The sequence below is a fragment of the Neopelma chrysocephalum genome, unplaced genomic scaffold (genome assembly GCF_003984885.1).
Source record: "Neopelma chrysocephalum unplaced genomic scaffold, ASM398488v2 Primary Assembly neopelma1_76, whole genome shotgun sequence".
NCBI classification, from domain to species: Eukaryota; Metazoa; Chordata; class Aves; order Passeriformes; family Pipridae; genus Neopelma; species Neopelma chrysocephalum.
In genome coordinates this window covers 3,014,035-3,040,041 of record NW_020897737.1, presented here as the reverse complement: position 1 = coordinate 3,040,041, position 26,007 = coordinate 3,014,035, and the positions used below count along the sequence as shown (strand labels likewise).

General features: G+C 39.9%; 1 protein-coding gene across 6 annotated transcripts in view; it reads left to right on the top strand.

Annotated features, from left to right (window-relative positions):
* Positions 1–368: 368 nt before the first annotated feature.
* ADGRG2 (adhesion G protein-coupled receptor G2) overlaps positions 369–26,007 on the top strand; it is a 64,082-nt gene continuing 38,443 nt past the window's right edge. Inside the window, exons 1-5 of one of the 6 annotated variants that reach the window (XM_027689080.1) lie at positions 511–525; positions 1,238–1,256; positions 3,157–3,271; positions 11,538–11,656; positions 21,074–21,691. In XM_027689080.1, the coding sequence (XP_027544881.1) occupies positions 11,539–11,656; positions 21,074–21,691 (736 nt within the window). In that variant the 5' untranslated portion in view covers positions 511–525; positions 1,238–1,256; positions 3,157–3,271; position 11,538. The other 5 variants (XM_027689081.1, XM_027689079.1, XM_027689084.1 and 2 more) reach the window with 5 other exon arrangements.

Here is a 26,007-nt window from a genome sequence, read left to right as displayed (position 1 = left end):
CCGGGCTCAGTGTCCCCACGCTTACTGCTTACTGCTTACTGCTCGCTGCCTCCAGCCTGCGGCGGGCCAGCCGCTCTCCTCCTGCGCTGCCCACAGCTCCCGGGACACCGCCCGCACCCGCGGGGCCGCCGGGCGGGGCCGAGCCCGCCTGGCCGAGGGGCGCGGGGGCCACTCCCGGGCAACTCCGCCGCCGCGCCGGGTTCCCTCGGCTTTTCGCAGCACCTCCCTCTCCTGCCTCCGCCCCCCGTCCAGCGGCTGCCGCGGCTGCCACAGCTGCCGGGGCCGCCGCCGCCTCCGCTGTGCCCAGTGCTGAGCGAGCGGGGCCGGACGGGACGGGACACAGGGACAGCACAGACGGGACGGGACGGGACGGGAGCGGTCAGGACGGGCGGCACGGACGGGACAGGACGGGCGGTCGCCCGGCGCCAGGTGAGCGGCTGCTCGGCTCGCGGGGCTCCCGAGGGCGAGGAGGGACCGGCAGCCCGGCGGGCTGCGGGGATGGGAGTCGCCCCGAGCCGGGCGGAGGTGAGCGGCTCTCCGGAGCCGGGCGCCAGAGGTTCCCCGGGGCTGAGCTTTCCCGCTGACCGTGCCCGGAGGGACGAGCGGGGTGATGGCGGAGGGGTCCCGCGGGGGCGGCGGTGGCGGGCGGAGGGAGGGAGGGAGAGCGAGCAGGTCGAGGAGCTCCGACCTCCGCAGCGCGGTCCCGCGGCTCCCGCTTAGTCACGGATCCGTCTCCCGGAGTGGCACTTGCGGGTGTCGCCGGGCCGAGGGAAGCGCGGCCCGAGGGGAGTCAGTGGAGGGAGGGAGAGCGGGGGCCGAGCGCTGCGGGGCCGTTGTGACTCGCGCGGGGCCGGTGCGGGGCCGAGGCCGCGCTGAGGGGCTGCGAGAGCCCGTCCGGAGTCCGTGCTGAGGGCACCGCGCTGGTTGCCAGGTACATTTCTCCGTGTTGCCGGTGGGGAGGTTTCCATCATCTTTCCAGTCGTCTTTTGAGCGCTTAATCAGCGGCGAGAAATTTTCAGTAGCCTGTTTAAATCGGCCTAAAAAGTAAATGATTTTGGTGGACGCGTCAGTAGGGTTTGAATGTGGTTTACGAAAGAACCGAGGCAGCGTCCCGTTGGGGACTGTTTTGCTCGGCTGGCTCGGGGTTTGTTCTCACACGCGTTGTCTGTGGGAACGAGTGCAGAGAATATACTCAGCTTAAAAGTTTTTTCTGCTTCTTTCACATGCTTTCTGCAAGGAAACCTACATCATTGAAAGTAAGATGTCTTCAGAGTCACCTTTTGTGCACAATAATTATTCTGAGGGGTTTATTTGTCTGGGGTTTTGTCACTTCCACTGGCTAAGTGTATCAGAAGCATCCTTTCTCGACTGAGTTTATTTTTGCTTTGCAAGTGTATACATTTTGTCATTCAAGGGTAGTACTTATAACAGCACTGAACTCTTGCTTTTACTGTGTTATTGTCTTGCATTGATTTATGTGGAAATGTGGAAAAAATGCTTGTAAACTAGTTCAAGGTATGCTTATCCAGCAAATTAAACGTGTGATTGTACAAGCCTGGGCTGAGTTTGACTTATATGAAATCCCAGAATCAGTAAGGTTGGAAGGAACCATTATGGGTCATCTGGTCCAGCCTCCCTGCTTAAGTCAGTTATAGTAATGCTGAAGGTGTGATAGAATGAGCTTCAACATGGGCCAAAATAGACTTTATAACCTCCAACATGCAGATCTAAATGTTATTCAATCTCAAAGCAAATTAGTTGGGTCTTCAGCTCTGTCACCTGTGCTGAAAAATAAAGCTGGTGTTACGTGTCTCTACTCAGGACATGTTTCTCCCTTTTGCTTGCATGGGCTAACAGTGAATACCATCACTAGATGAGAGCTGTGCAAGTTGATATTCCTGCTCTTAAGCTGTAAAGTTTAAGGTTATGCCTGAGCTGGAAAGCATACTCCTGTAACTGTTTCCATGGGGGAAACAAGTGGGATTTGTTCCTCTGCTGGGTGACCAGTGATGTGTTTGTGGAATTAAACTAAAGAACAGAAAACATGTCTTTGCTTAGGAGGATCTGCAAGTACTTGTCTTCACTGTGGAACCACACTTACAACTTAATGATGAAAGCAACCTCCAAAGCTAAATGCTTTGAAAGAGGGTACAGGAAGGAAAGTGCATGTAAACAAACTTGCTTAGATACAAATTGGATCCACAAAATTTTCTACTTTACTCTGTAAGATAGTATTATGTTATGTCCGCTGTGGCAGTCAGACACCAAGTGAACTAATGTTATTGGTATCTTTATTAATATTACTTTAGCAGCTTAAGGTAATTCTATAGATCAAGTGGAGGTTGTGAGCATGCTTTTTTTCTTCAGGGCCTTCCAAATTTAATGTTAAACTCTCTTTCTAATACATCAACAAAAATTGGCTCAAATTAAGGCCAACTGGAGAGAGAGAAAGGACTAAATTCCCATTCTCAAGTTAATTACTCAATTTATATGGTTTTTGTGCTGTGAATGCTTTTAGTCAGGTGTTCCACTGCTAACTGCAGAGAAGATTGTGAAAGTTTTGGACTTCGTGAGAGAATAACTCTTCTTACATTTGGACAATTTTTAGTTCTTATTATGTAATATGATCAGTGGCCTTGGCAAACAGAGTATAGGTTTAAAACTGATCACTACACTTGAGTTTGGAATTTTATGTTTTCAGTGGAACACTAGATTAGATTATTTGAAGGCCAAAATAAGGGTAGCTCATACAATTTATCTTGTAGACTTCAGCATGAATAAGGTATTTGGCCTGAACTGTTAGCTTTCTGATAAATGGCAAGTTTAGTAGTGCTTTTGTATCTAGGTTCAGTTAAAAGCTTTGCTCTTTTCCAGATGCATGGATTTAGAGAATATTCATTTGTTGGTGGGTGCTACTCATCTTATGAACATGAAAGGAGTGAACCATTTCATTAGATAGGTTCTCAGGATTATGAGGATCTTATTCTTTCCAGTCATGAATTGCTGGAGTTACAATTTGGAAAGGATCTATAATTGTTCTATGAAAAAGATAGGCCTGTGTAACTGTATGTTAATTAATAGGACTCAATTATTTGGGAGTCTTGCATTTCTTTTGTGTTCAAATTTCAAATATCTTTGAAATTTATTGTTGTTCAGGATGGATAAACGATCCTTTGTAGCTGACATTAAATCAAAGACAAAAAAATGGGTCTCAAGCTCCTCCCTGCATGATTTATCTTCAGCTATGAGCTGAACATTTTGTATACCACAGGTGAGTGCTACTTACATCAGCTTCAGGACAGTTTTATTGCAGGTATTATGTAGTGGAACATACAAGATTTTAGAAGTGTATCTGGCAGTTCAAGTCCCAGACTCAGCATTTTCTGGTTTTATCTATTTTTATTCTCTGTGCTTTTGTCAATGAGCACCGTAGCCCAGAAATACAATTATTGTTTGACACAACAGCTGCTTTTCAGCTAGTGCCTTATAAAAACAGTGAATTTTTTCTTCCCTTCTAGGTCTTCTTCTGCTGGCTTATCATCTCATAAATGTTCTTATCATCTCATAGAAAAAACATAGTTTGTAACATGATTAACTTATTTTTGTTTAAAAGAAAACCGTACAATGTCAGTTATACTAGGTGGAACAGTATATGGAAAAGAAATAGTTTATAAAGTTCCCCAGTCTACTTAAAATACTTTTTCACTCTGTGGAATTTAGAGAAAATTACTAGAATTTATCACATTTTTGTTTTCTGAAATTTGCATGAGTACCTCAAGTGATGCCTTAGTTACCAAAAAAGAACAACCACTCACAAATTAAGCACTGAGTATGTTCTCATTTAAAGTGTTCCTTAAAGGAATCATTGAGGAGTTAAGGTCTCAGAGATCCATCAGTAGGTTTGCCAGAAGTTGTCATGTTTGACAAGATGTGACACATTTAGAAATGGTAGAAATAGCAAGACAATGAGTAATGTGAATATGCTCATTATGGAGATGTTATTGTGCACACACAGCAAAACTCAACATCTTTTTACTGATGCTTTTAGTGTTTTAAATCTTCTCATAGTATGTCCCTTTCTTTAGAGAAAAAATTACTCTGTGCCTCTGCCTGGATTTATTAGATATCTGGGCATGCTTGACTGTGAATGTTGCCAAATTCCACGTTTAATTTCCAAGTTCCCAACCAGACTTTGAGTATCTTTGTTTCTTTTGCACCAAATTAATTATGGACATAAGCTGATTGAATGGGTTTCTGATGGGCTTCATGTTTTGAAGTGACTTTGTTCCATCATTACTTATTCATAGCATAGGCCAAGTATTCATATAACTTGAATTAAAAATGCTTTCCTTTTTTCATCCTTATCTGTGTTTCAGCAAGTCAGCATTGAGGTTAGTGTGGTTTATTTCTAAGAAGGCTAATCACTTTTTTTTGTGGAGGTCGTGATGATGAAAAAAGGCATGTGGAGTGTAGTTGTACAAAGTAAGTTTTTTGAGCTGATATGATTGTGGGGGCTACACACAGAAATGGTTCTGGTTTAAATAAATTTTTCTGAAGTTGGTTTGAAGTCATCTACTCACTTGTGTGATGACTTTCAAGTGTTTGAGAATGTTTATTGACTAACTTGTTTCATTTGTAGTAGTCTAATGTGGGCTCCAGTCAGAACTCCTTTCTTTCCCTAACAACTGATTATGGGGTTTGTCCTGGCAATGGTACAATCTCCTGTCCCCCTACATAGACTTATATTGACCCCAAGGAATGATAAAAGAGGATCAGAATGCTGTTCTGGCATAACCCTGTTTACTAGAATGTCTTAATAGAGGTCCCCTAGATATTTACCCCATGTGAAGACTTAAGTGCCGAAATGACTATATTTCCATAGGCTGTGTAGGGTAGCAATGCCATATTCCAAAACAGAGTTGTAGCAGGACTTTGGAAGGTGCTTGCTTCAGTGCATCCATCTTTCCAAACTGATGAGTTTTATTTCTTTGATACAAACTATTAGTTTTGATCACTGGGCTGTTGACTGAAACATCTGAGAGGTTGTTTAAAAGAAAAAAAAAACTAACCAGAATCCTCCACTAAATATTGTGCTTCTTAGCTTCCAGAGAAATTTTAACAGCTCCAAGTGCAAGATCCAAGAGATCTGTTAAGTCCATAAAGTGAGGCCTATGATGAAATCACAATATAATTTCTCTTTTAGGGTGTTGCTGTTCAAGCCAAGGGAGCATGGAAAGGAGAGTGGGGATGAGTGAGCAGAAACCACTATTTACTTTCTTTTTTCCCCCACTTACAGTAAGATGAAACTTTCAGAACTCATTTTTGAAAAGTAGGAAAATTGAAAGCATGAGCTGGACAGTCTTCTTTCTGGCATGCCTGGCCCTCGCTTGATTGCTCACAGCCTGCTTACATTATTCACTGATTTGAATATTTGAGCTTTAGGAAAGTCTTTGTCCTTCCCTCTTTATCTCTGCAGCAAATTTAAGTCTTGTAACTGAATATAAAGGCTTTCCAAAACTTTTTGTCTGCTTTTTTTTTATGCTTATACCTTTGTACACCCTTTCTCATGGCTTTACATGGCTCAAGGTGCATGTCTAGTGTTCCTTTAATCTTATTTGATGCACCTGTAATGTGGTCTTTGTTGTACTTGCAGTCTTCTACACTGCAGAACACGTTTTGTGGTTTCCTCCTCCTTTAAACCAATATACCTTTAAACCCTAAGTATTATTAATGAAAATGTAAACAACCTGAAGTTGAAATAACCAGACTTGTGACAAACATAACTACTTTTATTACATCTCTGCTTCTCACACATCATCAGTACCTTGTAAACTCTTTGAAGTGGAAACCTGCTGAGGTGTTGTCACTGAAGGGCTTTTTAGTTTGCTCTGGAAGATTTAATGGAGTGTGGGCTCTCGAGGGAATATACAGCGCAGACAAGGATTTCCTGGATAGTGTAAAACTTTTATAAGAGCTAGAGAGAGGCCTCTTGTTCATCTCCCAGGTGGCAATTGCACATAAAGAGGTGAAGCGTTTCCATTGTGGAGGAGAGGGAACAAAAACTTGCTTGTTATTGTCCCTTGTTCCATTTTTGCACTACATATGACACAAGTTGCTGTACAACAGAATTGAGTACCAAAAGTGCTTTGTTTTGGCACTGATGTCCGTGATGGAGAGCCATCCAATAGCATACCACACTCCTGAATTCACTTACGCAGACCTTAGTGATTAAATTTGCACTTTTACATTAATCTAAGGGGAAATCTATGAGTTGGACTGAAGGCAGACCTTGGCTTGCCAGCTTGATAGTTGCAAAATAAAATATATTAAAAGGTCTTTCTGATGCCACTATCCTGCAGCATTGAAAGACTAAACAAAAGAATGGATTTCTCAGAGAATTCTTCCTCCTGTTTAATTCTATTAAGAAATGGACCAGCGAGCCATGAGTTTTGCAGGTGGCTGATGTCTGTAACTAAGTGGCTTGTTGCTCTCTGTAAATCAACTTATTAAAAAGTAAAATATTTAGTATCTTTGAAAACAGTAAAGATTTATGTCAGGAGGACATCTTTGGAAGGTCCTTGAACACATTACCATTGCAGTCTTAGAAAAAACTGATGTTCTACGTAAAGTGACTATATGTAGAACACATATGTATGCCTGTTTTTACAGCCATGATTAACACTGGAGAAAATTAATGAAAATCAAGCTATTTTCAGACAGTAATAATCCTATTACTGTCTTCTGGAAAAACACATACCCCTCCCCCCCCCGAACAACATTTTAAAATCAATGGTGTTACTTCTGCTGTTAAGTCAGTGAATACTGTGCGTGCCAAGATTCACAGTGACATAAGACTTTCCAACATAAGCGTCCTCCCTATTACATCTCAGCTGCTTCAGCCAAAATTTAAAAATAACATAAGGACTTTACTGCATTTTGGTTCCAGTCTGGAAAATATAAAGGGTTGATGGAAGAAGTCTACAGGCTTACATTTTTGAAAGTAATTAAAGACATCAAAAAGTTCTCATACGTGGGCAGTATGATGTGTTTCTCTTACTCTTTTTAGCCTTCTGTCACCTGGTATAAGTTTGAATAAGGCAGACTGTTACAGAACAGTGATCAGAAGCTTACCATTCATTATTGCCCTCCTCCTTAACAGTAACTTTATACATTTGGGAAATATTTTTATTAAAATCCAAAATTTTTATAGGGGGTAACTACAGAAGACAGAATGAAGCCCAGAGACTATAGTTGAAACAGGTGTGACCTGAACAAAAGAGTTTGAAGTGCAGCAGCAGACAGCATGATTAGAAGTAAATGAATGATTGCTTTGGGTCATAAGTTTCTCTAACCAACAGTTTACGCATTGGCAGTGAGAACCTGCTCTGGCTAAAACTTGGCATAACAGCTTATTAAATGTTAAAGACTACCAGTAAATAGATATTTTCAATAGGAATTGTGAAATTTAGATGTATTTTTTGAAAAGTGGTTTAACAAAATACACAACAGAACACAACAGCTGTATTTATGATTTGCACTTTCTTTGGCTTCAATCATATAGAAAATATATCTGATGTAATACAAGGCAAGCAGTTGCTGAAGGTAAGTCCTATATATCTTGATATGTCACGCGCAGGTACACACTTGGAAAGCAGTAAAGTAAAATAGCATGGCATAAGCTAATTAATATTAATGATAAGAATACAGACTCCTTTTTATGCCATCCTCCTGTCTTTGCTTCCACTAAATTCTTTAATTTCTAGAGAATGTGATATTAATGCAGAACTGCATCATGTGTAACACAACATACAAAATAACCATCTAATTTTTAAAACTACGTGTGTTCATTTGTTTTAAGAAAAGTTCTGTCAATTCTAGTTTGACTTTCAACGTAATAAGATGGTATGAAACGTTGTGAAACCCAGGTGCTAATGCTATCAGATTGTGATTGGTCAAAATAGAGCACTCTTCATGGAGAACAAACAAGAGAGAGCAAATTTATGCCTAAGCCTTTATTTTCTGAATTTCCATCTTTTCTGCTGCCCATAAAGAAATGTTTTATGTTCTTGTCTACTTCAGACACTTAGCTCTTTGTAAATAAAAGTGACTTGTTGTAAGTGAGAAAGTAAAGACAGCCTGTTACATCTTTACCTGTAGCCTGTGCATAGAATTCTTTCCCACGCTTGGGTGGCTCAGTAACTGTTGTACTTGATTAGATTTGCTTGATTTACAAGTGAAAATTTTTGATCCAACTGCAAAAACTGTGCATATTCATACTGGGCTCTCTGAGTCATCTGTTATAAAGAACAATGAAAATGTTCATTTGAACAAATGAGCAAAATGAATAACAAATGAAAAGAATCACTTATGCCCAATTCTCAATTATATATTTGCAGTTACATTACTGGTCAGGATCATCAAGTGTAAAGCTTTAGGATTCTAATACAGAGAAAGACTTAAGTTTAAGAGGAACATAGTGGCTAAGGTGAAGTTATATTTTATATCTTGGTGTTTTTTCCTTTAAAAAAATCTGTCAAAGCATCTTTTTCTTTAGTAATGGCTAAACAGTATTGTTGCAAAAAGAAAGGAATACTAATGTTTTTTTCCCAACTCTTTTAATTGTATATTTTATCCAGACTTGGAACAATCTTGAGCTGGTGTAAATGTACAAAGTCTTGCAAAAAGTCAATTGAGCTGTGACCATGTCAGTATTTCACTTTATACATTTACTCAGTTTCCTGCTATCTGGATTTTATTGTTTTCCCTGTGATATTAATCTTCATTCATAGCTTTGAATAGTTTCAAAGTTCTTGATGTGACTGTGTTCAGTCAACAAGAAGCTCGCATCTGTCCCCACTTGTCTTTGCTTGGGTCCATCTCAGGAAGTGAGAACAAAAAAAGTGGTCAAAAAACCCAGATGAGATAAAACCCTATATGTACAGAAAGTATTTATTACAGCCTTTCATTTAAACACTGGACAAATATTAGCAAAGCTTACTCTGGAAGAGTTAGAGTAAGGTCCATTCAAACTCCTACGGGCTAGTGCTCAGGCAGAGCTGGAGTCAGAACAAGGAATTGCTTGGCTCCTGTCCTCAAATTTAGACTACTGTAATGTAGTTGTTATTTCTGGTGGATGGGACACTAACATTATTGCCCAATGAGATCTACCAGACCAAATAGAAGGGTTGCTTGATGGTTCAGGAATAAACCTTTGTCCTAGTCAGCTCATTTCATGTGTATCTGTTTGCAGAACTGAGGCTTAAGGAGAAAACTAAATGCAGGGAATATAGGAGCATTCCAAATCAGTATTATATGTGACACAAAGCAAGCAGTTTGCCTCAGTACTTGCTGGTATCAGTGGCTAAACTTGTGGAACTCCGTCCTGTTGACATTTCAACTCTTAATGTCAAGATAGTAGAGACAAGGTATGCTGGAATTTTTGTTTGGTTTGGTGTCAAATATATTACTGTGGATAGATGGTTTAGTGTACAAAGGAAGAGATTTCCCCATAAAATGGAAGAATAGATGCGCAGCTTGGTTTTGCTTGGAAGTGACCTTATTTCAGACTAGAATGGGAAGCGTGAAGAAGCAGAGAAAGGAAACATGGCTTTTGGATGGGTATCTCTTTTAACCCTAGAAAATTATATTGTAGATGCACAATCCCTGAAGTTGACAGATGTATTTAAGCATGACAGTCTTCGTTATCAGGCTCTTAGGATAATTAACGTAATTGTGCTACTTTGTTTGTTGACCGAACAACTTTATTAATATATGATTTTTAGGCATTCAGAGAAACAAGCTGAAGACAGGTTTGAACATGTTTCCTATGGATCTTTGGAAAGATAGCCTGCCTTTGACATTTCATGTTTTTTTTACTTGTTTTTGTTTCATTTTGGTCTGTTCCTGCATGGGATTGTGTGTATTAGCTATGACCACTGTTTTGGCATACGACTTATTTTCTGTCAATTTTAGTATGCTTGATTTTTGTGGAAGCAGTATTGTAATCATCCAGATCAGTGTTTTTTCAATGCAATCTGTATTACCTTTTTTTTTTGCTATGTAATACAATGTAATTATTTAAAACATTGGCAACAATGCTGCAGTACTCTTAATTTTTGAGAAGCCTTTGCTTTATGCAATCTATGCTATGTTGTTACATGTGTATAATTTATTGCACGTACATTTAATCAATTTCCAAAATATCAATCACCTAGCAACTTCACTATTTCTCAGTTTATTCCTCTAGCAATTCTCTTGCAGAGTTCAGCCCATAATAACCATTTTATATCAACAAATATTTAGATTTGTGTGAATACTTGCAAAAAAAACCCCCGAAACATTTTAGCCCTAACCTTAGCACAAATTTACAGCTCCTGAAAGAGTTTACCATTTACAGTGCCTGAACCTACTGCAGCCTGATACAGCATGTACAGAAGCACAGTGCAGTTTGGGAGCAGGAGGATTGCTGACCAGTACACTCATACATGCACCAGACTTGTGACTGCAAAATTAAACTTCTGATGTCTTGCAGAATGCTCTGTTCCACCATAAAGCTGATACATTAAAGATAGTCAATATGTAAAGTTTACTGCTGTGCATTTGTTTCAAGAATCAATTACAGAGGCACTTGCAACTACGTATCTCTAAACCTTTGTATGTAAGAATTAATGCATGCAGAGAGCACCAGAATGTTTACTTAATGTTTCTTTCAGCATGCAAAATATTCAGACGTACCTTTTTTTGAAAAGATCTTTAAAAAATTGTGTAATTTCATAGAGCATTATTTCTCATAATAGTAGGCACATTCTTTTTCCAACACCGTGTCCCGTTGCTCACATTAGACAACCATCACCAGGAAGAAATGTGGACAAACCAAGTGTTCATGGTACTCTCCATGATATTGCTGCCCACAGTGACTTGTGGCATTCTCTTTTTTTTTTTCAGTAGCTTCTTGTCTTGAGAAAGAGATGAGGATTGGGAATCAAAGTCTTGCTTCTTCCTTAGGAGTTCACAGTGCTTCTGTTAAAACGTCACATGAGAGTCCCCTACATGAGGGTAGGGGACTGAAGAGATGCTTTCTTACATTCTTGATGAAATTAACAAAGCTTTTGGATAAGCTCTCCATGCTTGCTCTGCCAGGTTTTAGTTGGGTTTGTTTGTTTTGAGTTTTGTTTGTTTGTTTTGTTTGTGTGTGTATCTTTTGGAGGTTTTGTTTGTTTGTTTTTCAAATGTTGAAAGTCTTCTTTGTGCAAGGAGTCATGCTCTGATGTATTTGTGAGTCTTTGGAGAATTAGAGCTCAAATGAGGTTTTTTGATTTTAGTTTTGTTTATCCTTTCAGCAAACAGCTCTTTCTTTCTTAGTGTCTTGACAATGTATAGAGTATTTGTGCATCTCTGTACAATATATGCCCAATAGTATAACGGGGTTGAAAAGATTTATACTCTTGTGTTGGAAACATAGTTTTTCATAATGTCCACACACCTACACTTTTTCTAGTCATTTTGGTTTATTTATTTATTTATTTATTTTCTTCTAGAATGGTTGCCTGGGGAAAACAGCACTGCTGTGTTGGCAGAATACAAGACATTTTCTTGAGATTCAGGATTTTTCAAACAGTCCTTTTACTTCATTTGTTCCTGGCTACAGCAGGCAAAGGTAAGAGAATTTTTTCCTGATTTGTCTAGTGTTGGTATTCCAAATAAATCACATTCATCTTGATGAATAGGACTTTTGAATGTATTTTCCTTTTGAAATTAAGAGGAAAAACTGTCACTAACAAGAAATGAACCAATGTGGTGCTTAGCATTTTGGATGCTTTTTGTGTTTTCATAAAAACTCATTGGTAGTAACTTCTTTTAGGTTATGGATGAGGAGATAACTAAAACACAACATGTCATAACAAGACATTATTTTCTTACCATTTTTTTAAACTGCAGGTGTTCCTATTTTCAGAACATATTGTTAAATCTTTTACACTGTTCTTACAAAAACACCACAAAATTCTTTGATCTTCAGTCTATTTAGGGTGTGTATGAGCCTAGAATATCTGCATTCTCTTGATCTGAATATGGCTAAGGAGAAGGTAGTAAGGTCCAAAACATGTAACAGAAATGACACATTTGAACTTGGCAATTTATGCTCTTTCTGTAACAGTAAATGAAAAATAACTTCATAAAGTTCTTGTACAAATTGGATAACTTTTGTACTGCTTTTGTGTGAGGTAAAGTAGAATAAAGTGAGGTAAAGTGATTTGTAAAGAGGTAAGGTGAGGTAAAGTAATTTGTGTTTTCTCGTGGCTATTCTGTAAACTGATGGTTAGTCTGTCAGTACTCTGGACCCAAACTGATAAAGATAACAGTGCTTGTCATTCATAAAGTTTCTGTATATCAATAGTGTGTCATACATTTATCATGTTAGTAATGAGCCCCGAAGAAAAGATACAAGGACTCCCTGAAACAACATCTCAGCCTTGGCCATATTGATCACCATAACTGGTCTACTCTGGCCTCCAATCGGGTGGCCTGGAGACAGACCATCTATAACGCTGCTGATGCTGTTGAGAAAGCACACAGGATCACCCTTGAGGAGAAAAGACAACGCAGAAAGAATCGAGCCTTGCAGAATATACCATCTAAGGAGTCTTTCTGCTGTGCCTTTTGCAACCGGACATGCCTGTCTCGTATTGGCCTTTTTAGCCACCAACGCGCCTGCAACAAACATGGGTAGAGCCCTTCCCAAATCTTCGTTCATGAAGCCTAGCCATGATGAGTGAGAATGTGCTTGAGGTATTAAAAAATTGGAAGTGTTTTTTGCCATGTACTTAATGCTAGTTTCAGAAGCTGCTTCCTGTGTCATGGCATGTTTTTATTTTAGAAGGTCAGAGCTTCTTTCAGTTCAAATTTACTGCTATTTTTTTTTTAATTTAGGTGTGCCTGCTTAACAATATTGTGCAAGCAATGAGATTTCATAGGTTCAGTGACTAGACAAATTCTGATTCTAATTCTCCAAATATAGTAAATTTCATAAAATGATTTTATTGAGAGAGAATCTGACATTCAAGTGGTAAAACTGCTACTAAGATGTAGAGGTTTTAACGTCTTGTGCTTCAAATAGTGAAAAGGACAGAGCTGCTCAGCAGGTGGACAGATGTCATAGAAGAGTTCTGAGGAAGCAAGCAAAGAGGGATTTTGTTTTTCATGTCTGTATCAGTTGCAAATGTCAGAAATCCTTCAAGAAAAGCTAGACAGACACAAGGGCATATTTATGGTTTCATCCTATTTTATTGGGGTTTTTTTGTTTTAGGCTGTTAGTACTGTCAGCAGCATCTCTACTCAGTTCTGTCATCTGAGGTGCCAAAGTATGTGTGTTCTCCAAAAAATATGAAGAAAGAAGAAGTGCTTGTGGGTTTTTTTGATGCCTAGGACACTGGAAAACACGGCATAGCTTATCCCCAGATAAACAAATACAACTGTGAATAAAAAGAAGGGATGAAATTAGTTTTGAGGAAACAGTTCTTAGCTTCAGATTTCCAAATGTTAAGCAGAATCAAGTGACCTCCATGTAGAAAGTTTAGAGTTTTAAACTTTTTATAAAGAACATTTATGAGCTCTAGATGGAATATATTAGTATACAAGATTCTTTTGACGTCATTTTAATGGACTGTGGCAAGCCAAATGTGTTACAGGTGGCAAACACTTGCAAGGAAGTTAATGACTGTTGTTGTTACTGGTTAAAAGCCAGATTGTGCAGGCACATAAACTTGTGACTATATTTTTTCAATAGAATACTTGACTGTATTAGTGCTCAACTATACTGACACAGTGGTTATTAGTAATATAAGGAAAATAACACTGGTGCTTATGTACTGAGAGGATTTGCTCCTGTATGTGTAATTCTTCCTATCTATGATTGGCTATCTCTTGTAAAGACATCAATTATCACCATCTAAAAATGTTTGAAAAAAAGAAAGATATTGCATTTTTTGTTTGTTTTCATTCTCAGAAAGTTTATTTTAAACATTTGGAAGTATGCACATGTGTTTTAGGATTTCTTTTAGGGCTTAAGAGATCATACTTATTAAGTGGATGCTTTTATTTCTAGTGAGGTTAAAACCCCCAACTTTTGCATCTGTTAGAGTTAAATATAGGAATAAGGAAAAATTTGCACTTCTGAAAGGGCTTATGTGCCCAAATACAGCAAATGACATTGAAAAATCGGCCCACAATTACTGTTGCATGGAGTTTCTTTCACTCCAAATTGTCATTTCCCCCCCCCCCAGTAATTTTACTTACTCTGAAGATATTTGGAGCATTCTTCCTACTGTGCTACCTTTTTTGTGCTGTGGTGATAAGGGTGTGTTCATGGATACTTTTCTGAATGTATTGTATTGTCTGGACCCAAGGAAACTAATTATAAGTCAGGAATGTCACAGTATGAGCACAGCCAGTTCCAGCTCCTCAGTTCCATGGTCAAGAGTGGGACACAGCCCACAAGTACCATTACTATAGAAAATAAGTGATGATTAACAAAACTTCCAAAGGCTTTAATGTCAAGTCATCTCCTACTTACATGGCATGCACCCACATATCAGAGACTTAGCCAAGATAATACTGATAATAAATTTCTGGCATAATGCTGTACTGCATGTATTCCACTTGGAGCAGCAAAGTGCATTTTCTGACTATGGTTATGATTTCCTTTGTGCTTTTTCAGCATTCTTTGGGTAGATAAAGCATATGAAATTTTCCAAGCCTTTCTTATAACATTTCAGATAGTATTGGTATCTATTCTCTTAACTTTGGCACCACTTTTTGGCACTTTTTTTTATAACTGTTTAGAGCAAAGTGGGCCAGCCTTTCCAGTTTTCAGAAGTTAGATCTCTCTGTGTAAATGCTTTTGCTACTTTAAATTAATTCTTCAGTCCTTGCATACTGATCGACAGTAGTCTTTTTTAATTATATAAAGCAGACCAGAAGAATCATCCTCAGATTGTTGTCATTTTGCATAATTTCTGTTGGCTGCCTCCCTTAAGACTGTTTTCATCTGCAAGTGTATGTCCACTCTGCCTCCCTTGACAACTTTGAAGTGTCAGTTCCCATAAATAATGTAATAGGATTTAGCAGCCCTTTAATTCACTATTGGCACATCAACACTAATGTTTAACATGAAATCAAGCCTCTCTCACAATTTTCTCACTTCCAAAGTAAAGTCTGATGATGATACTTCAAGTTTTGGTTAATATTTTTGCTCAGAAATAGTTTTCCAGTCAGTCAGTTCGGATAGTTAACAGTGACTTCAGGTTTTGAAGCTGTGTCAGGAAACCAGTCACTTTGGCCATATCTGCATGCTCAAGATTGCTTACAGGAATTTTGGAAGCTATGTGAGTCATGCAAGTATATTTCTGACATATACTCTGAGGAAAAGCAGCTGCATCAAATTTTTCAAAACATTCAGCAGAATTCCCACTTAATAATGAAAGACTTGAGCAATTATTTTTATTTGGAGAGACTGTGTAACAAGTGTTGGCATATAACTAGCTAACTGTTTCCTTTATAAAATCAGTTTCCTCATGATCTGTCCTTGCTGTAAGTTGGCAGATCTGTTTTAATTGTAGTAATCCTTTCACTAAAAATGGAAGGTACATTTAAGCCTGTATCTAAAAATCTTATCTTCTATGACAATTTCCCCTCCCATCCAGTCTTCGTCACTCCAGCTTTTAAGCTGTTTTAAAAATTAGTTTTCCGTACTGAACTTCTGCTTTTAGACTCTGACAAGAGGCTGAACTGAATGAGTGAATTCATGCTGCAGGGTTGGGCAGAGGGGAAATAATTCTGCTGCTTGCTGTTGGGTCAAGTATGTTTTTCTTTTCCATTGCCACTTAGAACCAATCTAAGTATTATCTCACCATTCAAAATCCACTGTCTGCTGGTTAGGATTTTCACCTAATTCAGTCTGTACTCAGAGAGTTTTTTGTTTGGTCTGTAGCCTTGCATGGCACTTACATGATGTATGTTGAACTTCAGGAATGATTCAGGGTTGTGAAAGGTTTTTGCTAATTAGTGTCACAGAGGAAGTCTCAAAGCTATAGTATGCAACAAGAATAGATATCGATGACTTTACATGTAACTGGACTGATATATTTTGTGTTTAGAATGTTTTCTGGTAGCTTGTACCTATCAAGCTGCACTTGGAAGTTAGGAACTTTCTTCATGTTTTCCTTTGTTGCTATTGAAAAAGAAATTTGAGAGCTCTGAGCTCGAGACAAAAAAGTTGTCAGAATTGGCCTGATGAAAGATGGTGCTCTGGTTGCTTGAGAGTACAGAAGACCTGGCTGTGATCTTGACAGCTAACTAGGACTATGAATGTAACTTGCCCTGGAAAAAAAATCCTGATCCAAATTGCCTGGAAGTTTGTCTTCTTGCAGCGGAGCCAATGGAAAAGCTTTTTTTTCCTATGTTGACCAATCTTTTTCTACTTTCCAACCCTGACCAATCACAATTAATCCCAAACCTCCTCTGGAGCATTCATAAAAAGTCTACTTATATTGATAAATAATGGCCTCCTTAAAGGTGTCAGTAACGTATTCTCTTGCACTGGCTGAGCATCTACCAGACTGTTTTATTTTTCTGTAGTTCCATTTCACTTTGCAAAGGACCTTTTTCTTATTTTGTTGCTGATATGTGCACCCTAAAAGCAAGCAATCATGATAATGATTATGTGATTGGAATGTGTATATTCCCACGAAATGAGAGTCAGCTCCAAAGAGCTTACATCTACAGCCACAAAAGTCTGTCCTTTCTTGTGTTGGGACAGTGGAGGAAACGAGGCACCTATAAGCACTGAACAGTTACAATCAAGTTTCAGTGTTTGGGGCATTGTCTGGAACTACTTGTTTTACCAGCATTGACAGAGCCTGGCACATTGTTTTTTACCAGTAAATTTACTGTTGACACCTCAAATTCTATTTACTATCCAAGTTGAACTCCAGGTTGCCACTGTCTTAATGACACAGTATATTTGAGATTCACAGACCAGATGTCTCTGCAACTAAGTTCTCTGATAGAGAACAGGGAATGGGGGCTGAATTTAAAATAAACCAGTGGCTCCAAAACAAATTTTCTAAAAGTTACCTAAACTCATTCTCTACTAGAATATGGCTGTTTTCTACCTTTCTTGCTGTAACTGCCAGTATTCAGCTGAGGATTTAAGAATCTCAGGGTTGGGGAAGAAATCATATAGTCATAGAATGGGTTGCATTAGAAGGGACCATAAAGATCATCCCATTTCAACCACCGTGCCATGGGCAGGGACACCTTCCACTAGACCAGATTGATCAGAGCCCCATCCAACCTGACCTTGAACACTTTCAGGGATGGGGCATGCACAACTTCTCTTATCCCCAGAACTCAATGCAGCACTTCAGGTGGGGTATCACAAGGGCAGAGTAGAGGGGCAGAATCCTCTCCCTTGACCTGCTGTCCACGCTGCTTTTGGTGAAGCCTGGGATATGGGTGGCCCTCTGGGCTGCAAATGCATGTTGCTGGGTCATGTTGAGCTTCTCATCAACCAACACCCCCAAGTGCTTCTCCTCAGGGCTTATCTCAATTTGTTCTCTGCCCAGTCTGTATTTGTGCTTGGGATTGCCTGACCCATGTACGGAACCTTGCACTTGGCTTTTTGAACTTCACGATGTTTGCACAGGCCCATCTTAAAGCCTGTTAAGGTCCTTCTGGATGGCATCCCTTCCTGCAGTGTGTCGACCACACCACACAGCTGGGTGTCATTGGCAAACTTGGTGAGGGTGCATTCGATCCCACTGTCCATGTCAGATGTTAAACAGTTCTGGTCCCAATACCAGCCCCTGAGGAACACCACTAGTCACTGGTCTCTCCATGGACATTGAGCTGTTGACTACAATGTTTTGAGTGTGACTATGCAGCCAATTCTTTATTCACTGAGTGGTCCGTCCATCAAATCCCTGTTTTTCCAGTTTAGAGATAAGGATGTCGTGTAGCACAGTGTCAAATGCTTTGTAAAAGTCCAGCTAGATGGCATCAGTTGCACTTCCCCCATCCACTAATTCATTAACTCTGTCCTAGAAGGGCACCAAATTTGTCAGGCATGATTTGCCCTTAGTGAAGCCATGTTGGTCACCAATCACCACCTCCTTTTCCATGAGGATCAGCTCCGTGATCTTGCTGGCCAGAGGTGAGACTTACTGACCTGTAGTTCCCTGGGTCTTTCTGTTTTACCTTTTTAAAAATGGCATGGAGAAATATGAGGAGGAGAATGCAAGACTGAGACATAAGAAGGCAGTAAGGGCTATAGTGCTGCCTTCTATCTCTGTTTCTGTATTTTATCCAGTATCTATTAAATGCAAAATATCTGTGCAGTCCTGGATATAGGACACACAACCTGTGATTTTCTTTTTGCCTCCCATTTGTCATTTCACAGATTCCTTAGATTGCTACATTTTATTTGATCATGGGTCACTTTACACGATAGAAGGCCTTCTGGTGACAGATGGGGTACACTGTCTCAAAGTGGGAAAAGGATCTTTGCATGGGAATTAGCAGTACTCATTAGAAGAGCTTTAAACTAGATTTGAAGGCAGAAGAGGATGAAACCAGGATCACTAGAGAAGTCTTAGGGCAACAGACCTATATTTGAGGGATGGTGTGCTAGCAGCATCCTTTGGTCTGCCATCTCAGTTGGAAGTAGGGGATGGAGATTCCCACATCATCAGAGATGCAAGAGTTATTGATGTGTTAGAAAGCATGGAAGTGCCTGGGAATGATCATGTAGGAACTAGGGCTCCTCCCTCCAAAGAGGTGTCAGGATCAATAGCACAGCTAAAGTTCATCCTCACCAACCCGTGCAGGTGGACAACAAACAGGAGAAGCTGGAAGCCATTGTGCAGCAGGAAAACAATGACTCAGCTGCTATCACAGAAACATGGTGAGATGACTCACACCTGGAATGCTGCAATGGATGAGTATAAACCCTTCAGAAGGGATAGGCAAGGAGAGGCAGTGGGGTAGCTGTGTTGCATTAGGAGTGTTTTGATTGTCTGGAGCTTAATGATGGTGACAATAGGGTTGAGCGTTTGTGGATAAGAGTCAAGGGGAAGGCCAACAAGGCAGATATCCTGGTGGGAGTCTGTTATAGGCCACGCAACCAGGATGAAGAGGCAAATGAAATATTCCATCAGAACCTAGGAGAAGTCTCACGATCTCTGGCCCTTGTTCTCACGGGGGACTTCAGCTTACCAGGATGCCTGTTGGAAATACAGTAGAGAGGAAAGAGTCGAGGAAACAGTCCAGGAGATTCCCAGAGTGTTTGGAAGGTGACTTCCTGATACAGTTGGTGAGGGAGCCAACTAGGGAAGGTGCCCTGCTGGACCTGTGTTTGTGAACAGAGAAGGGCTAGTACATGATGTGGTGGTTGAAGGGTGTCTTGGGCAAAGCGATCTCGAAAAGGTAAGAGTTTTTGATTTTTGGAGAAGTCGGCCCTTGGGAGACAGTCCTGAAGGGCAAGGGAGCCCAGGAAGGCTGGACATTCTTCTTCAAGAAGGAAATTTAATGGTGCAGGAGCAGGCTAAAAGATGAGCCAGAGGGGGAGGCAACCAGCCTGGCTGAACAGAGACCTTTGGCTGGAACTCAGGAAAAAAAGGAGAGTTTATGACCTTTGGAAAATGGGGCAGGAAACTTGGGAGGAATTCAAGGATGTCATGAGATTATGCAGGGAGAAAATCAGAAGGGCCAAAACTCAGCTAGAACTTAATCTGGCCACTGCTGTAAAAGACAATAAAAAATGTTTCTATAAATACATTAGCAACCAAAGGGCTAAGGAGAATCACCAGCCTTTATTGGATGAAGGGGGGAACATAATGACATAGTATGAGGAAAAGGCTGGTGCCTTCATGCCTTTTTTGCCTCAATCATTATTAGAAAGACCAGTTGCTCTCTGGATACCCAGCACCCTGAGCTGGAAGAGAGGGATGGGGAGCAGAATGAAGCCTCAGTTATATGAGGTTCAGCAAAGCCAAGTGCCAGGCCCTGCACTTGGGTCAGAACAACCCCAGGCAGTGCTACATACAGGCTTGTGGAAGAGTGCCTGGAAGACTGCCTGAGAGAAAAGGACCTTGGGGTGTTGATCAACAGCCGGACATGAGTCAACAGTGTGCCCAGGTGGTCAAGAAAGCCAATGGCATCCTGGCCTGTATCAGCAAAAGTGTGACCAACAGGACCAGGATAGTGATTGTTCCTTGGTACTCAGAACTGGTGAGACCACACCTCAAATCTTGTGTTCAGTTTTGGGCCCCTCATGATAAGAAGGACACTGAGTTGCTGGAGTGTGTCCAGAGAAGGGCAGTGGAGCTGCTGAAGGGTCTGGAGCACAAGTCTTATGAGGAGCATCGAGGGAGCTGGAGTTGTTTCGCCTGGAGAAAAGAAGGCTGAGGGGAGACCTAATTGCTCACAACCTGAAAGAAGGTTGTAGCGAGGTGGGGGTTATCTCTTCTCCCAGGTCACAAATGATAGGACAAGAGCAAACGGCCTCAAGTTGCGCCAGAGGAGGTTTAGGTGGATATTAGGAAAAATTTCTTCACGGAAAGGGTTGTCAAGCATTGTACCAGGCTGTGCAGGGAAGTTGTTGAGTTACCATCCCTGAAGGTGTTCAAAAGACATGTAGATGTGGCATTTAGGGACATGGTTTAGTGGTGGACTTGGCAGTGCTGGACTAGCAGTTGGACTTGATGACCTTAGAGGTCTTCTCCAACCTAAACAATTTGGTGGTTCTACATGGTCATCCTTGGTCTTGTGCATGAGTTTTACTTCAAAGCTTTCATGAGCAGCTGGGATTTATTGACTGCCTCCAAAATTGTCTCTTCCCTACCACAAAAAAAACCCAAAAAACCACCAAAAGAGTAGATTACAAGGTTATTTCTGAATGTGTTGTTTTAAAAACTCCTACATAAATGCCTAGGAACAGTACTATATGGAAGAATAACATTGGTATAAAAGATACTTTTAAAAACTAAATAATTTTACAAATCACCTTTTCTTTATTTAGATCAGGAGGATTTCCTGGGGCGATATAAAGCTGTCTTTAAGACTGCATGTGAAGATCCTTGGATTATGTCATCAAGAATTTCTCTGCATCCCTTGAAAGAATTCCTTGTCTGTGTGGACCTCAAACTGTATTCATCACACAGTCCATGGATAGCATATGTATACACTCAAGAAACACCTCACATCAATGTCTCTGCAAATAAATATGATCTTGGACTTATGGGAGATCGTGGCAAATTGAGCATATGGTTGTTTGGAAATCAAATCAACAAAACAGCAAGACTTCATGAAAACACTTGGAACCAAATATGTATCCAGTGGAAAAGTGACAATGAGGAGATGAAGGTGTTCATAGATGGAAAAAAAAGATTAAGCAAAAAACTAAGGGGGAAAGTTAATTTGCCTGGAAAAGGCCAGTTCTTACTTGGCTGTTCAAAGCTGCGAGGTGCAGCTGCATCACCTAACCAGGGTATGACTGGGGAACTGTACATGTTCAGAATGTGGGACAAGGCAAACATAACACAGTCTGAGGACTGCCAGGATAGTGGTGTTATAGGCTGGAGAAAGGAGGATTGGACCTATACCACCACAGTAGAAGAGGATAACTCTTTGCCATGTGGTAAGTACCATTGCATTGTTTTTGAAATAATGATTTAGTCAAAAGTTTCTCTTCCAGATTTTACAAAGCCTCAATCTATTAATCATTCCTAGCTAAATTCTTAATGAGAACATGTGAGGACCTGCAGCTTTTGCTAGCTTTTATCCAAATGAAAAAGCATAACAGCAGTTCTTTACAAACTTTCAACTTGCTTCAACTTTTGTGTCTATCTACTGTCCATGTAATATGAGAGCGGGATGCATGCACCAAAACTCCTTGGAGTGTTTGGGCATGTATCAGTGTCATCTTAATTAATTTACACACCTTCTGTACAGGGAATAAATACAGAGGAAAACATTGCTGGTCCTCATTGTGCACATTTGCTGGGCCAGAATTTCAATGAGTGTAACTTTTTGCTGCTTCATTGGTACATTACACCATCTTCAGCTGGTATGGTATACATCTGTAAAAATTACTGGAGGCTTCTTCTTTATCAGTAATGACTCCCTTATTAAAATGGCCAAATGATTTCTCACACATTTCTCAAAATTCCCCTCTGCCCTGAAAAAGAACCATAAAAATCTTTAAATCAAACCAAACCAAGATATTTTTTTCAGAGAAATTGAGTTCGAGCGAGAGAATAATCCTGTTTTTAGCTCTTGCTAGCCTATCTGTTGGCAAGAAAGACAAACTTGAATTAAGTTTCGGTGGAATCCAATTTATCAATTGTAGTAAATGATGTTATCTCCTAAGAGATTTTAAGGTGACTGGCTCAATTATTATTTCCTAAGATTTTTATATAGCATCAATGATTCAGTTAAACTGTGGCACTGGTCTTAGTCTTCATCACCTTTATCCTTAAAAACTGTACCTATCTATTTTGTGCAGATTCAAAAATATCTTTTAGCTGTGTAATCTTATAACCACTGCCTGACTGGGTAGATTCAAAATGTCTTAGTAAGGACATTAAAATGAGATCACCAGATTTCTTTTTCTGGGAGAGAAAGAAATCTGTCTAACAAACCAGGAGTCATGGAGAATGCCCCTAGCAATGATTTGTAAGGAATGAAATGCCTCTGCTGACCCTGACGCTGTAGTTCGGAGCACATCTTTGTTGGGCTGTGTGATTTGAAAAAGGAGCTGAAGAAAAGATGTCTTTCTTTTATTCATGTGTGACCATGTTTGAAGGAACACAGTCCTAAGACTGAGAGGGGGAACGTTGTGGCTACCAGACAAAAGTTTTCTACAAAGAAAGCTTGCGAGAGATATGTCTGGATAGTGTGGAGTGGAATGGAGCAGAGTGGAGCACCTGATTCTCTTTCACTGGTACACAGAAAGGACAACCTCTTTGTTTTCAGTTCCAGCTCCTTCTGCCCTGAATATAGAGCTCCCTTGAGCATTACAGGGCAGCTTGGTTAGCCAGTGCCCAATTTCAGCCCCAACTGATTAATGATTTTAGAATTCATGATTTAGTGGCTTGTGGAATTTTTTGTCTATCTGCAAGAGCTCTCTAGTGAGTGTGTAAGATGCATGGTTTCCAAAGCTCTGCTCCTTAGTGAAACTGCTGACAGGGGTTTGTTTCAGTGCAGAGGCCATCTCTACTGCCAAATACAAGTTATCTCCTCTAGATAACTTGGGAGATTAAATGCTTTTCAAAGAGAAGCTCACTGGGGTTTTTTTTACAGTTTATTTGCCTCTCTTCAGTAATAGATGCATTTTAGCTGATTGTCCCTTCCCATGTTATCCTGTGAAAAGCATGTATTTAGCAAATGCTAGTCCAATAAATAACAAAGCATTTACGTAGGAATATCTAACAGTCAGTGTCAGGTGATTTTAATTGATAATGGTGCTAGTCTTATAATATGATTTCTTTCAATAAATTCCTCTGAACACCTGTGTCAAAATTACCTGATTTGGGAGGCTTCTCTGTTTTTTGTTAAAACAGAAAGACTTTGAGTAGTAAGTCTGCAGAATAATCTGATTTTGGATCTGCAAAGAATATAACTGGCAAAGGGATAAAGCTTGGGAAAGGACTGTGCCTCTTGTATAGGCACAAAAGGTGAAAAGGAAGTGGTTCATTACAGTCATGATTGTGCCGGAGGAGAAGTTTCAGAATTTTTTTTGTGACCTGGTTGGCATTTTGTGCCTACATAAAACAATTATTTGCAAAGTATCAGTCAAAGGCTACTATAATTTAACTTAACATCACATAGTTATCTTATGTTTCCTTACCTCCTTTTCCTGCCTTTCTTTTTCTTATCTCTTTTGATTATTTTTCTTTAGGTTTTATAATTTATTTTTATGGTAGTTTTTCAGATTATCAGACATTAATTTAATATTTTCTTAACCATGTGAGGTCTAATACGGACCAAAATCCTGCTTCTGGTAAGATATCCACACATGCTTAGCACTTAGAGGCATCCTCAGCTTTAACCAAGTAGTTCACTCCCCAGAAGTGGATGAGATTGCCTTTGCAGCAGGTATGTATCTTATGCATCTGAAGATTTGCAAGAAAGGACATACCTGGCTGCTTCCCAGCTTGTGATGAGGGCTGATCACATTTCTTGGACTAATGGTACTTAGCAACAGCAAACTTTTAGATCTGAGTTAAAGATGAAATTCTTCCTTCTTCCGGTCACAGAGTCTTCTGGTTCTCCTCTGCTTGGTGTGGCCATTGCGGGCTGGGCAGGTGTAAAAACTGCAGGAAGGGCCAAAGAGGGCAGGAGGGCACGCACATTGTGCGTCACTGGCCTTTCACTTACATTCCTCAGGTTCCTTTGATAATTCTTCTCTTGCTGGGAATGACAAGTAGCATAACAGCTGTGATATGGAGAAAAGAGTGCCACAGGTTGAATGTATCTCACTTCACAGGTCATCTCCTGTTATTTAAAAATATACAAGTGAAGAAAGATGCGCTTACTATTCCAAATTCTAACTTTGGGAAATTTCTGTATCTTGTTCCTTGATGAATGATTCCTCTGTAGCTACATACTTTAATGTGGAGAATATGAATGGTATCACTAATGTCTCTGTATAATCCAACAAAAAAACCTACTAAGTAATCTAAAGTTTGGGGTGATTCAAGAGAACAGACCCACAAGAAAATAAATGAGTTTAAAATGCTAAATCCTTGAAAAGAAATTTTAGTCACCTGTGAGCACCAGCTCTTCAGTTGTCATTTTCACATGGGATATTTGCAAGTTGCCTTTAATAATAACTTCACAGTGGGAAGAAATGTACTGTTTAAACATTAATCATTTCAGTTACACATTAAACAGTAACTTTCTTAATCCAAATATAAATATCCAAACTGTTAAACTGTGCATTTATGCAAGGAGCATAGAGATGATGGAATATCTTTAACTAATTGCAATGAATAAATAGATTATTTTTGGCATAACTGTAAATAGTATCACTGATAGTAAAGCACTGTCATCTCAAGGAAGAGGAACATTTCAGTTTGGGCTGTTGTTCTAATCTGCAGGTGTGAGCAGTAGGAGGTATGTTTTAGATTCATATAATTCCCTTTAAAGATTTCCCAGTCTGTGTGCCCATCTGATGACAGGATCATCCTTCCTGGATGGGAGGGTGGAGTCCCAAGGCTTTATGTCCTCAGGCAGAAAGTGGAAATGAAGCTGTCACTCATCCAGTCTGTATCCCAGCCTGTTGGTTACCAAAGTTTGGGTCATATTATTATGTTTACTTAGTGGATCATAAAAGCAGAAGATGAAAAAGTAGATTATTTGCCCCAGTACAATTTTCTTTCTAAAACTGCAAGAGCAGAATACCACAGAAACCTCTAGAAGCTCTTGAAGGAAGTAAATGTGATGGGAAAAAAGTACCTAACTCTGGAGTGCCTTTTTGATGAGTCATGTACCACTCTACTTTGTACCTATTAACAGAATGCATGTTTGACCTGCTCTTTCTTTGCTCTCGTTCCTCCCCCTTCTGTGATATCAAAGGAAATGGCTTTTTGGAAATCAACTTGCCGGAGAATAGGTGATTTGATCCACCTCAGTATCTAATGTACAGCTTTCTACAAGCAGATAAAAACTGTATTTTTAATCTGATTTCCTAAAAACCATGTAACGTGAAAGCTGAGTTAAAAATAATTGTGCCTAGATATTCTGTTAAGGATATTAAACTGGCCAAAGTGACAGACCCTAATGTGAAAAAGCACTGTCATTGTTTTCTTACGTATTTTTCTGTCCAATGGTCAGTGATAATTCATCCTTTCCACCACAGGGAGTCAGAGCAGATATAAGGTGTCATGAGGGGCACCAAAACATAAAAAGAAGAAGATTGTACATAAGTTTTGTCCTAGAAATTTATATACA